The sequence below is a fragment of the Plectrocnemia conspersa genome, unplaced genomic scaffold (genome assembly GCF_051122295.1).
Source record: "Plectrocnemia conspersa isolate PC_06_02 unplaced genomic scaffold, ASM5112229v1 ptg000007l, whole genome shotgun sequence".
NCBI classification, from domain to species: domain Eukaryota; kingdom Metazoa; phylum Arthropoda; class Insecta; order Trichoptera; family Polycentropodidae; genus Plectrocnemia; species Plectrocnemia conspersa.
In genome coordinates this window covers 5,883,872-5,901,291 of record NW_028277171.1, presented here as the reverse complement: position 1 = coordinate 5,901,291, position 17,420 = coordinate 5,883,872, and the positions used below count along the sequence as shown (strand labels likewise).

General features: G+C 28.4%; 1 protein-coding gene across 4 annotated transcripts in view; it reads left to right on the top strand.

Annotated features, from left to right (window-relative positions):
• The window catches only part of LOC148233727 (zwei Ig domain protein zig-8-like), a 130,619-nt gene extending 114,110 nt beyond the window's left edge, over nucleotides 1-16,509 (top strand). For all 4 annotated transcript variants that reach the window (XM_088188564.1, XM_088188563.1, XM_088188567.1 and 1 more), the window contains exons 4-7: nucleotides 3,757-3,967; nucleotides 9,419-9,645; nucleotides 13,249-13,405; nucleotides 16,228-16,509. In XM_088188564.1, coding sequence (XP_088044690.1) covers nucleotides 3,757-3,967; nucleotides 9,419-9,645; nucleotides 13,249-13,405; nucleotides 16,228-16,358 — 726 coding nt within the window. In that variant the 3' untranslated portion in view covers nucleotides 16,359-16,509. The remainder of the gene's footprint in view (nucleotides 1-3,756; nucleotides 3,968-9,418; nucleotides 9,646-13,248; nucleotides 13,406-16,227) is intronic.
• Nucleotides 16,510-17,420: the final 911 nt, after the last annotated feature.

Sequence of the window (17,420 nt, the reverse complement as noted above, 5' to 3'; positions counted from 1 at the left end):
TGCGGATGAAGAGGTCGCGCAATCGAAAAATATCAAAATTGAAACTGACAGATCGAGATGTTTGCCATTAGGCCCCAAATTTTTGGGAATCAGAAAAATAAATGAAGAAAACTATCAAGCGAGCAATCACGCTATGCTGCTTTTTTATGTACCCTGCGGTATTTCACTTTGCAGACAATTTTCAGTGGTTTTATATTTTAAAGTAGATAAAAAAAATAAAATAAAAAGTTCCGCAAAAGTCACGTTTAATACATATAAATATAATTATATTTTCATCGTAAAAGGAAAAATTCCTGGAAATTCAGTTTGCGTCACTTAACGACATTTCCCACAAAAAGGAAATTATTTTATAATATGTCCAGGACAATAATAAGCATCGTCGAAAAAAGAAATACAAATATTTCAATGGCTCTAATTATTTTTGTGGTATATTTTAAATCTTTGCGTAGAAAAATTGACATAATTATATTAAATAAATACCTTTTACTCATAATAATCAGAGCAGAAATTGGATTACACTTGATGTATGTAACGATGCTTACCCACTAAAATATTATTTAATTATAGAACTTTGATTTGAATTAAACCATAAATATGACAAAGCATCGTGACTTCATTATAAAATTTATTATGAATAAAAATTGCTAAACATGATAGAAACAGTTTCGAAAATACATAACAACATGTAAAAAAGTACAAATAATTGTGGGATTAAAATAAAAGTGGTTCTAGTTTAAGCGTTGAAAGCATAGTGGCAAAATAGTAGAATTTTACTATATTTATTTTACGTGCCGCTACTGAGAATTGCTGCTCTATTCATAACAAAGAAATTTATCTTTGTGGTCCGGATTAAATTACACGTGAAAACTTGACGCCCGAAAAACTATGAAAGTTAAACCGAAACAATAACAGAGGACGTAAAAAAAGATTAATGCCTTTCGGGCTGCGGCTGGAATTAACACAACACATAAAAAAATTTACATGACTTTCGCAACACTGCACCTAGTCATGGGATAATTTTTACATCGCGAAAAACTCATTTGCATACCGGTGATAAGAGTCGTCCTTTAATTAACACTTTCCCCTAGTTAATAACGCGCTCGTTGTATATTATATAAATACACTCGTTATCTGCTATAATTATAAACGAGATAAGGTCTAAGCGTAAATTTGGTAAATAAAAAATATGCGTTTCCTATTCTGCAAAATTAATGAGATTTTTATAATTGCTTTTTAAATCGTAATAAAAAATATAAAAATAATTAGAAAATTAAGCTCGATTGCCATCCTTAAAAACTTTGTAACACTAAAATAATATTTTTATGGATATAAACTTAGCTTATGATAGGTTGACTTTGATCATTGACTTATTAAATCAAGTAGTGCATAGTGCATAAATACTATTACTTTTAAGATGGATCTCGTATTCAACTTAGTACATATTAACATTTAAATTAATATCTCTAAGTGAAGCGCGTGTTTTAATTAAACAAATAATTGATCACAAATTTTATTATTTAAGGTATCTTGAATATGTCAATAATACAAATGTTGTTTATATTTAAACATATATAATATATATATACATAAGAAGAATATTTCGATGCTTTAGGAACAATCAGAAAATGCTATACTCGAGCCCCCTTCTCGCATGTGAAATTTATATTGTGTCTTTTGTACGAGCGCCGTCCGGCGCTTTCCCGGGGATTTTCCTCCCCGTCTTCGTCACGGATAAACGGTCACGCGTGTGTTCCGAATCTGTTACGCGAACACACATCAATGCGGATTTTTTATCGCCGGACATTAAGAACGACGACCACGAGCAATGCTCGTAAAACGCCATTTTATGATCAATATAATATTTCATCGCACAATAGTTGCCGGCAGAGGAGAAACAAAATGGCGCGCGACCGACGCGATGGAAAGAAAAATTATGATAATCGGACGATGCACGAGTAGTGCATCAATAACGTATTCGAACGGCTCGTTTTTATTACTAAATTTATTTATTTTCTTAACACTTATTGATTAATTAAGCTGAACTATCGATTTAAAGTAACTAGATTTCGTACATATAATGAGCTATAATCTTATATCTCCAATATCTTTTGATAAAGTCTGTCACGTCTGATGTCTTTAAAAAAATGGTAACAAGATCTTATCGTATGTTTACTTATATGTATTCATTATAAAATATATAGTCTTGTGCTTTATTTAAAAAAAAAATAACGGGGTTAGATGTTCTATTTTAACCCAGTGGCAGATTTTTTTGCGATGCAAAGCTATGTTATTTTGTTAAAACAGGAACTTCTAATACTGCGTAAAAATTTAACTAGAGTCCCGGAGGTTTGCTTGGGCCGTTCCTTTTCTGATATATAAAATACTAATTTATCAATGTACGCTAATGACAGCATTGTTTATAAGTACTTATCATGGTCTTGTTTTTAAAAAAAGTACAATTAAGATATTGATTTTCAATTGCAAATTTTTTATCTTCATAAACATATTAAGTTCAGTATTCTTGTCGATCTTACGCAATAATTTTATTACCTATCATTGTTTAGTTGTAATTGTTAAAAACTTTTATTGTTACTTCTTCTACATTAAAATCGTATAATCATGTTACAGCTATATATTTTTTATAGCACTCGATACCAAAATATGATTTTTCGCTTCTTCCCTTATACCCTAAAAATATGAAGCTGTATTATAGTTTTTAAAATATGTGGCTGGTTTCAATTTCATCTTTACATGATCCCTACTTATTTATAAATCTGAATATTAGTAATAAAACTAAATTTGTAACGATAAACATAAATATCGTAAATATCTTGAAATTTAGAGCATTGTTTCTTAAAAGGTTAATCGAATTTTCCACGATAGTCACAAAAAAAAATATGAAAATAGGACAGTAAATAAAATCAAAGAATCAGGAATGTTAAAATATATATTTTTTAATCATTTATTCATTTTATAAAATCAGTTTCTAACCATCTACTTAAAATTTATATAATATAAAGGAGTTAAACTAAAACTTTTGTGCTATACCTATTTTTCTTAATATTGTACAAACTTGCAGAAAGACACATTTAACTTTTTTTTTATGGCCAGATATTACTTAAAACCATTATAACATAAATGTATCGTTTAAACAGCTAGTTTATAGACAATATGAAAAAATACTAAATGGGGTACTAACGACCCCCACTTCGTCCAGACTGGGTTAAAGCAAAAATGTTGCTATATATATAATAGAATTTCAATAAAACTTTTCAAAAATTTAATAGATTATAGATACATATATAATAAAAGCAACAATAACTATATTTTTAAATCACGATACAACTAGAAATTTGTATGGTATATGACAAATAATATATAAAGATATTTTATATAGAATATGAAATTATGTTTTTCTTTACTCTCCAATGTATATTTTTCAGCATCGCATATCAGATGCATATATGCTTAGTCTCTTTCTCTAGCTATTATAACCAAGGACTCTAAACTATATATTATTTGATAATAAAATGTATTAATTATTAAAAACTTAAATATAATAGTTATCTTAATTAATTTTTAACAACGACATAAAGATTTGTCTTATATTTTTTATATTTAAGCGTTTGATGTAAGGTTACACAATTTTATTATAATATCAGTTTTTATTATGTTAGTATCAAAAAATATTTTATATAAAACAAACACAGAGCCCGTTTCAATGTTGTCTTTTCTAAAAATATCTCATAATTCTAGGTGTCCTGGATACGGACGAAGGATCTTCATATCCTGACGAGCGGAAAACTCACTTTCACCGCAGACTCGAGGTTTGACGTCATACCGTCGACTGACGCAGACACGTGGACTCTGAGGATAAGGACGACCAAATTAAATGATACCGGAAAATACGAGTGCCAAGTAAATACGCACCCGAAAATGAGCAAGTTTTTCATGCTAAACGTCACAGGTAAATTCATGAATTATATGTATATAATTGTCGTAATATTTATATTTCATCATGGACGCGAAACACTCAAACGTATTATTGTAAAGAATAGACTAATTTAGGATATATATTTTTTACGAAATTTTTTTAAGATATAATATTAAGTGTTTTAAATGTTTAATACGTAAAAAAAATTAGGCTATATTTAAAAATAATCGTATAATGATAAAACAACTTTTTATCAAAGTTAGTTTAACAATTTATTATTATTTAAATTTAATATTTATTAGGCACACTTCAGTTAATTATTAAAAAATACAGTTAACATTCCCGTTATCATTGCCGTTTGTCAATTACGGCCATCGACCATAATATGTAAATATCGTATGCAATTTTAATCGCAACACACGGCTGTAAACAATCCGTTTGTACGTGCTCTAAATAAACAACGCGATAGTGCAAGTTTGCTTTTAAACAATTAAATAAAACAACTTTTTTTTTTATCAAACAGATAGGATAAATCCATACATCGTGTATTTATCTCGTCGCACAAATCTGATAATGAATCGCATGGCTGATGTCGTTAAATAGGTTTTTGTAGCCGACGCGTGTAATTGATGAATTTCAATTACGTCCGTTTAGCATTTTAACGATTTGCGTGTCTGAAATTGCCAATATTCGATGTGCGAAATATGCGCTGTGTACGCATGTAATGTGTTTATTCGGACGGTATAATTAATGCGATTAAAAACCAATACTGTCCGACTAATTATTCATATTTGGCTCAAATAGTACCGAAAAACAATAACTAAAATTATTAAATTCCAAGAAAAGCCGCATTTTCACGGACGAATTAATTTGGGTTAATTACAATAACGATTCTATTTTAAAACGTATTTTGATGCTAAATTTAGATTTGTTTGTATTGTTATTAATAGGGGAAGTATTAACATTTATAACGTATTGTGGTTTACCTTTGATATTAAAGCATAATTAACATCTTAAAATGTTTCGTTTTTATATTTATTCAACCTAAGAATAAATTGTGTTTTTATCTTGAACGACAATGACATACGATTAATAATCGATTACTATACTTTGAAATTTAAATAACATTATAAAAGCAAAAAAGATAAAATACATTATTCTTGTTTCAAATCTCTCACTACTTTACACATAAAGGTTTTTTTAATTTTAATCAATATTCATGGTTTATCATTTGCTTTAAATATTATTTTAGATACACATACATTTTATTCTTATTACTTATATACATATATTGTATAATTTGCATTAATCTACAGCTTATCATAAGGCTTCAGATTGAAATTATAATCTTTTTAAATGAAAAAAGTAATTGTTTATACAAAATTATTTTTGGTATTTCGATAGTGCTTTAAATGAGATTTTGGTTCAATAATACTTTTTTTATTGGCGATAATTTTAAAATGTCACCAACATAATTTTAAAATGTAACCAACAAAAACGCATTTAATGTTAAAATATAAAATAAAAAACACAATTACTCGTTAGGGTTTTTTTTAATTGAACTGGTATTATTGTTAGCAAATTGAATTTTTTGATAAAATAAATACAGTTTCAAAATCACGCAAATTTTAATAAAATACACGACCATTGATTAGAAAAAATATATTGAAACAATTTGAAAGCTATATTCAAGGTCTAAAACTATTGTTATTTTTATGCAAAAAATTGTAGTAAAGTAATAATTTATAAATTAGAAAAAATTAATGCTTAAATTAAGGTAACATTTTTTCTTTTATAATACTTTGGTTTCTTATATATGGCAATATTTTTATACCTTTTTAAAATGATATTAAAAAATAAAATATATAAATATTTATTAATAGATTTGTCTACAAACATATTTTACAAATATTAATAAATAACCTAATGTAATGAAATAAATAAAATTAACAATAGTCACAATTCAATAAAATTAAAAAATGGCACGATTTACGCAATAAATATTTTTGAACAGCTTGCAAATTAAAATATTTTTTTTATAAACTAGCTATAATATTTTGTTAACACAAATAATTTATACCTTTGTTTACTTATTACTCAAAGGCCATATAAATAATACATTGTTATAAAGAGATTACTGATAAAAATACAAATATGCACATATATTATTGTCTATGATATATTTTACAAATATAATATTAATACATAACTTAATGTAGTAAAATATATAAAATTAAAAACATACATACAATTTATAAGTATGAAGAAAACTTTAGGATTGATTTGAAATAATTATTTATAAATATCTCTATAATCATTTTCGGCAAGTTTTGTTAGACCAACAGCACGGGTTTCGTCCTGCCCGTTCCACTTTTACTAACCTTCTGTCGTTCACCAAAACGGTGACAACTTCTCTCGATGCGGGAATTCAAGTAGACGTCGTGTATACAGATTTTGAGAAAGCCTTTGACAAAGTTTGTCATAGGTTATTATTAAAAAAATTGTCGAATCTCGGTTGCTCGGATAATTTAACTCGGTTATTCTCGAGTTATTTAAGGAATCGTAGACAGTTTGTAACCTGTGGTGGCCGATTGTCAAAAGAATATTTTACCCCTTCGGGGGTTCCTCAAGGATCCAATCTGGGACCTCTGCTTTTTGTGTTATTTATTAATGACATAAATACAACAATTAAAATTCAAGTTTTATTTCTGTACGCAGATGATTTAAAATTATATAAATGCATTCGATCTGTTGTGGACTCCTTCTCTCTCTACAAAGTGATTTAGATTCTCTGTGGAGATGGGCTTCCGTTAACCGTCTGCCCTTTAGTGTCGGAAAGTGCCATACTGTGTCATTTTCTCGATCCCATTCGCCATCAGCTTATTTTTACCATCTCGGTGGTAACATTTTGACTAGAGAAACTTCCACTAAAGATCTCGGAATCACTTTCGAGAGCAAATGGAGGTCTCTCTACACATACACGACGTCTGTGATAAATCTTCCAAGATTCTCGGCTTTGTTATGAGGAATGCCTTTCACTTTGACGATCCGTCAGTTATTCGCATCCTCTATGACACCTTAGTTCGTAGCATTATTGAATCGGGATCTATAATTTAGAATCCAAGAATAGCCAAATATTCCCTTTTAGTGGAAAAAATTCAAAAATGGTATTTAAGATACCTTTACAAAAGGACATTTGGTTATTATCCGTACATATATCCCAGCGCCTTTTTTTTAGGAGCGTTGGGATACGATTAGCTGAGCTCTCGCAGAAAGTTGTATGTCGCTAAGCATTTTTTCAAAATACTAAAAGGTGCTGTCGACAATCCAGCTATTCTCGAGGAATTTCAGTTTTGGGTTACGGAACATTTTCGAGAATCACGATCGCGTCCGCTAGGACGTCCGCACTTGCTGACCCACCTATAGCTATGGCCATCTGGCTCCTTAATACGCTGGCTATTGACCTGTTTAATATTAGCTACGAGGAGCTGATCCAGTTTGTATCATTTAATTTTGATATTTTATAATTTTTTGTTATGTTTAAGTATTGTTATATTTATGTATATATACGTTTTTTATGTTTTATAAATTTAAAATTTGTTTTCGACCATCGTGGCGCATTGGGGTAACCTGTAAGGCCACGATGGTCTTAATTTAATTTTAAAAAAAAATAAAAAAAAAAATTAAATATTTAAAAAAAATTATATTAATTTTTTTTGAAAATTACCACAATTTTTTTTTATCTTTAAAAGTTCGATATTTATGACTTTGAATAATTAAAAATTAAATAAAAATTAACAAGTGTTTTTTATATAATTATTATGTAGTATTGAAAATAAATTATTAGGGATTTAGTATTTTTTTTAAATTTGCAAAAATACCGCTTTTAATTACTTTTCGACTACAATTTTTTCTTTTAAACAGAGCAAATGTAAATCAGTAATATTTTAAAAATTTTATGCATAATTAAATCACAACGAATCAGATTTTTTTTTGCAATAAATATTTATTAGAAATAAGTATATAAGTACAATAAAAGAAAGGGTCAACTAGTCAACAAAATAAAATATAAAAGACATTGTGCTTCTTCACTATATTATTGTTTACTAATAAACAGTTACAAAGCTTATAAAATATATTAAATTAGTCGCAGTAATTCGAAATTCAATATTCTTTTGTTTGTTTAAACGTTTCTACAATTTGTACTAACCAAACTAAATCGCGACATCGCCGTTCGACTTTTTTCTTTCTCCTTTGTTGGTGATTTATCCGTTTCTGAATATTCGATTTGTTCTGGGCCATTGTTGTCGTTGCTTCTCTTCCGTTCCGAATGCAATATTTTAGTAGAAAAAGTCGCGCGAGACATCTTCGTTTACTTTGCTAGAGCTAACTTTGCCGTTCTGGGACAGGAGAAGCAAGAACGCGATGCCATTTTCCAACTTCAATTTTTCATTTTCATACAAAATTGTCTGTCCTCACGTACGCGGTGGCGTTTCCTTCTCACATTTTCCTCACAAAAATCTCTAAATTATCAACACTGACCTATTTATCTTCAATCCTTTATCAAAATTCAAGTAAGATAGGGCATTACTACAATAAATCGCTAACGTTTGTCTTAGGCATTGTAAAACGGCCACGAAGGACACGTAAAATATGAAGGTTTCTCGGCGTCCTTAAAGTGACCTTGTTAAGGTCGACGTAGCGAGTTATAAATATAAAATGTACACCCTAAATTACTCTGTACCCTATACCTTTATATACCATATGAATTATCTGTCCCAAAAGCGTATTGCAATGCCATACGCGTAATTTATATTTCTCATAATTGTCGACCTCTAAAAAAAAATCAGCAGCATTACAATGCTCTTATTTGTAGATTAGTTTGACATTCATGTAATGAAATATAGTGTATTTTTATTATCTTTTAATAAAAAATTTAGTCCTTACTACGCATTAAAATGCATTATTCTTAAATAATAAAAGTATATCACAAAGTACGTTTTTAATGAAATATTCAGAATATAATTCTGAAACAAAAAAATATTTTAACCTACTTCCATTGATGTATTACGCAAAATCAATAATATATTTCCACTCCCATCAGCGCCTTTAATCCATCCTTCAGATTAATCTTCGCGTCGTGCCGATTAGAGCTAGAGGCGAAGAGCGTTATTATTTTTTTGAATAGACTTTTTAAAACAGATTACTAGTAATATTTAAAGTATTATTTAAAAGCATTGAAATAGACTTTCCATGTATTTTTTGTTCAGTAGCATTTTTAATTCACGATGTAGTTATTTGATATTTAATATTATTGCTTATATCTGTAAGGCAGCAACATTGAAAAAATATATTTAAGATCTATAAAACAATTTTTTGAGTTAACTCGTATTTTTTCAATGCCCATCCTTAGCTTGTAAGTACTTTGTGAATCATTAGCAGCAACTAAACTAAGTAACGCATACATTTGTTTGTGTCTGACAGAAACGCCTCTGAAAGATTCGCCTGCGTCGCCTGAGGCTTTCGCTCCGGCCGTAAAAGCCTCCATTTCCGGACCCAAGGAGCAGCACGTCAAGGAGGGGTCCACCGTAACTTTCGAGTGTAGACTGGTCATCAGGCTCGGTTTTGACAAGGACAAATATCATCCGAGATTGGCGAGTGGCATCCCGGCCATACAGTGGCTGCATAATGGCTACGCTGTCAGCTTTCAGGTAATTTCCTAATAAATCACCGCTTTGGATTTATCGCACTTTGAAAGTGAGGAAATCTTCACTGTGTTTTCATCTCACATGTATGTCTAAGAAGTAGCATTTAGTTTTGTTTTTGTGTTGCAAAATAAATTGAATAAAAGCTTTGTAAAACCTAACTCACAATCTAGATTGCTTTTTTTATCAAAATAAATGCATATTTTTAATACGATTCTAATAAATATAAACTACAATATAAAAATAAATTTATTGCCTCAATTATTATTATGCTAAATTTTTCCTCAGGAGAAATATAAGTGAGATTCAAAGTTGATTTAGTTCATATGTGATTTGATAACGTGAGACTTTTTTATATTTGTGATTTTATTCTACACACTTATGCTAAGCTTAGCTTTAAAAAATACGAAAACATCTGGAATGAGAGTGACAACATACTTAACAAAAATATATTAATCAGATAACCTAAACTCATCTGCCCCTATCTAACAGTACAAAGAGATACTACTTGACCTCATCTGTCCACTCTGTACAAATTACTTATTTCATTCTGTTTTTATCTACCAGTAGACAGAGACAAAAAACATATCATCAATAAAAATAAATAAAATTCATTTAATTATACTTTTTATACCAATTTTTTTATAACATAATAATTTATATTTATTATTAATTATATTACATAATTGCTACTTTAAAAGCAGTTGTTTCAAAAAAAACCTTACATAGTATAAATTAATTTATATTATTATCATTAGTATAATTAATCAAGCCTTTTTTAAACATTGTTAATATAAAACACAGCACAATTATGAGAGGGTAAAATTTATATCGCACACTTTAAAGTTAAATTATATTTTATTAATAATAATACAGTGCTTAATATTGTTTTTTTGCGTAAGTTTTATAAAATAAAGGTAATACTAGAAAAAAGTACTTAAAAAACAGTCGATCTATATTTTTATTGTTATCATTGATGAGCTTATCATATTAACAGGTCGTTAAATATAAAAAAAAAATATTTTGATTAAAAATTTTTAATCATTCAGATTTTTTTTCAAAAAAAGTTTTAATTTATGTTGCTATAGTGATGCAAATATTTTACAAATACAGTAATAGTATTTGTTCGGAATCTATAAAAAAAATATAAACTCAAAAATCTATCTGAATTGATTATTTTGTTGTAAAGTGCTCTCCACTAATTAACTCTTTGATTTGATATATATATATATGTTACAGTGAATGTGTATTACTAGTGCAGATATATTTTCAACGGCGTTTTAGTAAAATTATATACAAATATATTGCTACTAGCGGAAATATAATTCAACTGATCTTCTTACAAATTCAAAATTAATCATAGTAAAATATTTGTTCAGAAATGATACGTACCGAATAAAAACTATTTTTTTTATTTTTTTTTATGAAAATGTTCGTTTTTGATTTGGTTAAAGTGAATGTGTATTTCCAGTAATTTTATATTCAAATTGCCGTTTTAGTAAAATCATATACAAATATATTCCTGATAGTCCTATATTCCTATATTCCATTTGCGTTAACACAGTCAGTTCGAGAGCTATTAGTTTCATCATTGTTTATAATTGAGATAGAGATGGAAAGTTTGGGTTCATGTCCCTACAAATAGCTCTAATACGTTCGATATACTTATTGATAAATAAATATAAAAATATATAGTGATGATTTTAATTACTACAAATTTGTTCAAAATATGGACAGGAGTATATTTCACGTATATTTCGTATGATGCTATAGATCTAATATTAGGGTCGTAAGCCTATACTTAGGGCATTCAAATACCCGGCCTAATTCATTACCTGGTTTTACGAGTATTTTCCGGAAAAGAACCGGGTACCCGGTTCGGTTCCGGGTAATTTTTGTAAGCCGTTAAGAGTCCAATTTTTATTATATTTGAATCTTTGATTAAATATGACGTGATATATTTAATTTTACTTTAATAATTAATATCATTTTAAAAAACATTTTTTTACATGGCGGGTAACCGGGTACCCGGTTCCGGTTCTACCCGGTTCGAATGCTCTACCTATACTTGCCATCACTTTGACTCTCCAAGCCCAAACTTGACATCTCAACTGACTGTGTTAGCGCAAATATTGTGAAATTAAGTTCTGCGCTAAGCTGTTGTTGAAATTCAATTAACAGTTACGAAATTAAGACTTTTCAAACAATTAATTAAAAATGTAACTTCAAATTCAATTTTTTCTCCTTTTCAACAGTCTTAAAACCTCATCAAGGTTGCCATTGTGGCTACCCCTGGTATTTTTCAAAAATAAATGGTGCTTTTCATCTATTTTTTTTCGACCATTATGGCGCATTGGGGTAACCTGTTATGTCACGATGGTCTAAGTAAATAAATACATTTTATAATTGCACTTTTAAAGAATAGTCATGCTTTGCTTTGTACTTTTTCTATGTAATTAAACGTTAAGCGTATTAAGATTTAAATTTCGCACATGCTTCACGAGCCGTACTTTTAAAAACGTGAGTAATGACGTATTTTGTCACGTGCTTTTTGCGGCGGGGCATATTTGCGTTTGTTGCGTCACACACAAAGGGTCGCCGTACCGAAAAGAGCCGGTTGAAAAATGACGCCTTCATAAAAATAGGCGTCGAAAGGCGTCTCGTGGGTCACCTATACCCGGCTCAGATAACACCTAACGACTGGGACGGACATTTGCTCCTCTATGCCGCGGGACAGATATGACCCAAACTTCATTTTCTCCAAATACGTTTTTTTTCTCCTCCCTTCTCGTAGGCATCTTGGCATAATAGGCTGAAACACTTTTTCGACCGATCTATTAATATTTTTATAAAGAAAATATGCGTATAGTTTGTATGATGGAGAGATCTAATCAATCGAGGTGACGTATATTGGCTAAACAAATCTCTAGATCATAATTTATATTGTAAATGTCAATATACATATTATATATTTAATAATTATAACTAATGACTCACTGACGAGTGGTATTAGTATAGCTTATGAGATAATATAGTTTTTGGTTTTATGGCCACTTACAGCTATCGATCACAGCAGTGTATAGATCAAGATCATTATTTTCAATTGTCACTTATTCATGCACGTTAGTCGAATACATTAGTGATATTAAATAACTTACAGCTATTTTTAATTAAAGTAATTATTTAAAAATATTAATTTTCTAGTGTCAATTTAATACTGTGAGGCGACACTCGCTTTTTTATGTAAAAAGGTACTGAAAACTTTTTAATATCATCCGTGCCGAAAACAAAAATTAAAAGTAATTTTTAATTTGAATTACAAATCAGAGGTGCTAGAATTAAAATTGAAAAAAAATCTCAAAAGCCGACGCATCTCGAATATGAATTATCCATGAAATTACAATGTCATATACGTATACAACCTGTATATTTCAAAGCGTTAATTATTATTTGTACATATATTAGTAAGCATTTAATAAATATAATAATAAAACTAACTACACGTATAATTGATACAAATCTAATTATATAAGATTTTGGATATAGTAATTTAAATTTAATTTGTGTTATTTTTGTAAAATTTATAAATAAATATTTTACTGGTTTCAGTCGGAAAGGGGAGGCATATCAATAGAGACAGAGCGAAGCGAAAAAACAGGGATCAGTAGATTGACTGTGGCGAGCGTTGGAGTTGAAGATACTGGAAAATATACTTGTATAGGAGATGGAGTACAAGGAGATAGTATATATTTAGATGTGTTTCAAGGTATAGTACATATTATATTTAATAGTTGAATAATGATTGAAAAGATTTTTAAATAGATTTATTTACTAGTACATAAAAAAACAGAGTAATTTATATTTTATTGAGTATTATATTATTAGAACAATATTTTTCACAAATAAGTTTATAATGGTGAAACAAATACATATTAAAGCTATTTTATGGCCAAATGTACCACATTATTAACATATTTAAAATATATTTATTATATAGGAGTACCTCAAGGATCCAATTTGGGTCCATTGTTGTTTTTATTGTTCATTAATGACATAGAAACAGCAATAGAGCATTCACATTTTTTATTATATGCAGATGACTTGAAAATTTACAAGAAAATGCTATCGATTTCTGATTCCCTCGACCTACAGGAGGATCTCAACTCTATATGGAAATGGGCTTGCTATAACCAATTGCCTTTCAGTGTAAAGAAATGTCACACAATTTCATTTTCAAGGTCATTAACGCCGGCAAAATACTCATACCATCTAGGCGGATATTTTCTGAAAAGGTTTTCTTCAACTAAGGATTTAGGAGTGACTTTCGAAGAACGTTGGAAATTTAGCCAGCACATTGCAGAGATTCATAGCAAATCCTTAAAAATGCTCGGTTTTATCTTGAGAAATGCGCGTTACTTCAGGAATACTTTAGTATTGCGCACTCTTTATGATACTCTAGTCCGCAGTATACTAGAAACTAGCTCCATCATTTGGATCCCAGGCGTAATGAATCAATGTAATGAATTGAAGCTGGAAAAAGTACAACGTAAATTTCTTCGATATTTATACTTGAAGGAATACGGGTATTATCCGTTCTTGTTTCCCAGTGCTTTTATTTTGGGAGCCCTGGGATACGTTTCTTTGTCGACTCGTAGAAGTGTTTATGTAATTAAACACTTCTGGAAATTGCTCAAGGGCATCGTAGACAACCCTTCAGTGCTCGAGCAGCTTCAAATGTGGGCTCCTGAAGGTGGTTATAGTTCTCGGTCGCGTCCACTATTCTTGCCTGTAAAGTCTAGAACTGGAGCACTTGCCAACTCTTCTCTGGCCAAGGCTATTTATCTGCTCAATTCTGTCCATAGTAATGTTGACATTTTCTCTTGCACATATGGAGTTTTGGTTCAGTTCGTATGGGACAATGCACACGTGTTGAGGTGATTTGTGTCTGTTGTTTTGTCTTGTTTATATTTGTATGTATTATGATGTATTAGTACTTTTGACTATCGTGACGCATTGGGTTTGCCTGTCAGGTCACGATGGTTATAATTTTAATAAATAAATAAATATTCTTTCTACAATATATCATACAGTACAGTTTTATACTTATCAAAAATCAGTCTACAAAATAAGTTTTTTAGATACACAATATATATATATGAAAACCCTTGAATATAAACTAATATTTTAGCTTATGATTTTTAATATACATTTCTGTTTTTGAAAAGCTGTTTTAATTTATATGTTTTGTATTTTTTTCTAAGATCACTATTTACTAAACAGAACTATTTGTTACATTTATTATTTTTTTATTTTATACTAACATATTTATTTAATTAAGCAATTTTAATTGACCTATTTAATTTATTTACAATATGAACAATAATATATATAAGGAAATATATTTTATTATTATATAATAGTATATCATTTTACCTTAACCATATAATCGTAACATGTTTTCAATTCATTATACTTCAACTCATACAGATATATTATTAAATAATTATTGTATTGTATAAAATTAAATCTTTTCATCAGAATTATTAATGAAACATTATATAAATAATATGGATCAAGGCACTTTATGATAAATATGTTTTCCTTTAGAAATAATAATATCTATTTTTAACTTTTACCTATTTTTATATTGCCTCTTAAACCTTATCACAAGTTTCTTATTAGAGAATGTCTGTTGTCCTTTAGATGTCAAATTTTCTGACTTAAATAAATATATATTTTTTTAGAAACACTATAAAAAATAATTATATTAATACATCGATATTGAAAATTTATTCACTAAAAGTTTACACAAGCTCTGAAAGTGCACAAAATAGCTTAAATAATTTATTTTGTCAACAAATATTAAACTAAGCTATCAGAAATGGAACAAAATAAAACATAATGATGTTATAGGTTTAAAATAAGTATTATACAATAAATACTAATAATAATTAAAAATGCAGATGATGTGCAAATGGGGCTATCGAAATATTGCAAGTCAAATTATTCAATACTTTATGCTAATGGAATTAAATAATGATCAAGGTGCTGATAAAATATATATTTTTAGAAAAAAATATTTTTTGGAATCATTAAAATAACAATAAACATTTAAAAGCGATACTTTTGTATCATTAAAATAACGACATTCATTTCGAGATATTCTACAATGATATGTTAAAAATACTAATAAATTAAATTACTAAATATTAATTTACAATTATATGATTATATGTTAATAATATATTTTGGTTTATATTGGTTCATTCTAAATTTAAAAAAAAGGACAGGGTATTTTATTTGACAGCAGCTAAGCCACAAGCGAAACGTTCAATTGGTAAATTCGAATCCTGGAAAATTTTGAAAGTATCTTTAAATTTACCCTTTTTGTGCTAATTGTGTACAGTTTTTGTTTTTTTTTGGTTCACACGCTTTTGCAATTAGTTAAAAATAAATGATACGCCGTAATTGATGTAACGTTAAAAACTGTAAATAAAATAGTTTTATACAATTTTGACACATTGTATATCTCAAGATTTGGCACTTTATTTTTATGATTTTATTTTACCTATTTAAAACTTTTTCCAGGAGAGCACACGGAAGCAATGCAACGAGATCAAGCGAGCAGTTCTGAAATAAAACGCTGCGATATTAGATTTTTCATTTTATTATATTTAATCTGCAATTGTTTGCTGTATAGAAAATTAAACATGAGATAATCTATTTTAATAAGCTATCGTATAAAAGTGTAAATACAATTTAATTTTATATATATTTTGTACATATTGTTGTAAGCATAGAGGTTTTTATCGTCCCAGCCACGACTTGTTTTAATATCGCAAAGTACAAATAAATATTTTATTTTTTATTTATTTATAGTGTTTTATTCAGTATATACAATAGTATACGTACGTATGTATAAATAAAGGAAAGAGCCAATATTTACGTTTGTACAAGGTTTATCCCGTTTCACGAGCGCTTTCGTTTTACTTTTGAAATGTGTGCCACTCGCACAAACTTTTCTTCCTAATTTTAATTTATCGTCGTGCCGGAAAAGCCAAGGTATTTAAGATTTATTCTTCCATTAGGGGTAGATTTTATTTCTTCCACTCATCTTTTATAATCCAGTTTGCCATTCTATTACGAGATGAGAACAATCCATTAAGGATAATTTTTAACGAGTCGGCGTGTACAATTTGCCTAACGTTTTTGTGTGCGTGTATTTTACATCGGAAATGGTAATTATATAATGAAATGTTATATTTTATACAGAAAGATACTTTTTTTTATTTAATGCGTGTGTATTTTTATAATTATACGAAAGTAATACTTTATGTGAATAAAAATTGTAATTATTTATGATTTTCTTTATTTACTGTAACGATTTTATTATATATTATAATATATAATTTACATTACAAACAACAATAATTAAAATAAAATTAGCAAAAATAAAATTGCGATTAGATTGGTTTTAAAATAAAAGAAAGCTGCTAATCGAATTTTTGAGCGATTAGATATAAGCATAATAAGTAAAAAATATGGCAATATTAAATTAAATTAGTAAATTCCTACTACTCGCTGTGACTATATGTTTAAGTTATTCAAAATATTATGCATTTATTAAAAATATAAAACATTTTTAATTAACTAATATATTCAAGAAAAATATTGTCAATGATTTATTTGTGTTAAGTGAAATTTATTTAAGGACAAAGTACTAATATATTATCGGTCTTGATAAAATTATAACTCTTTATAAAGAATTAAAAATAGTTTTA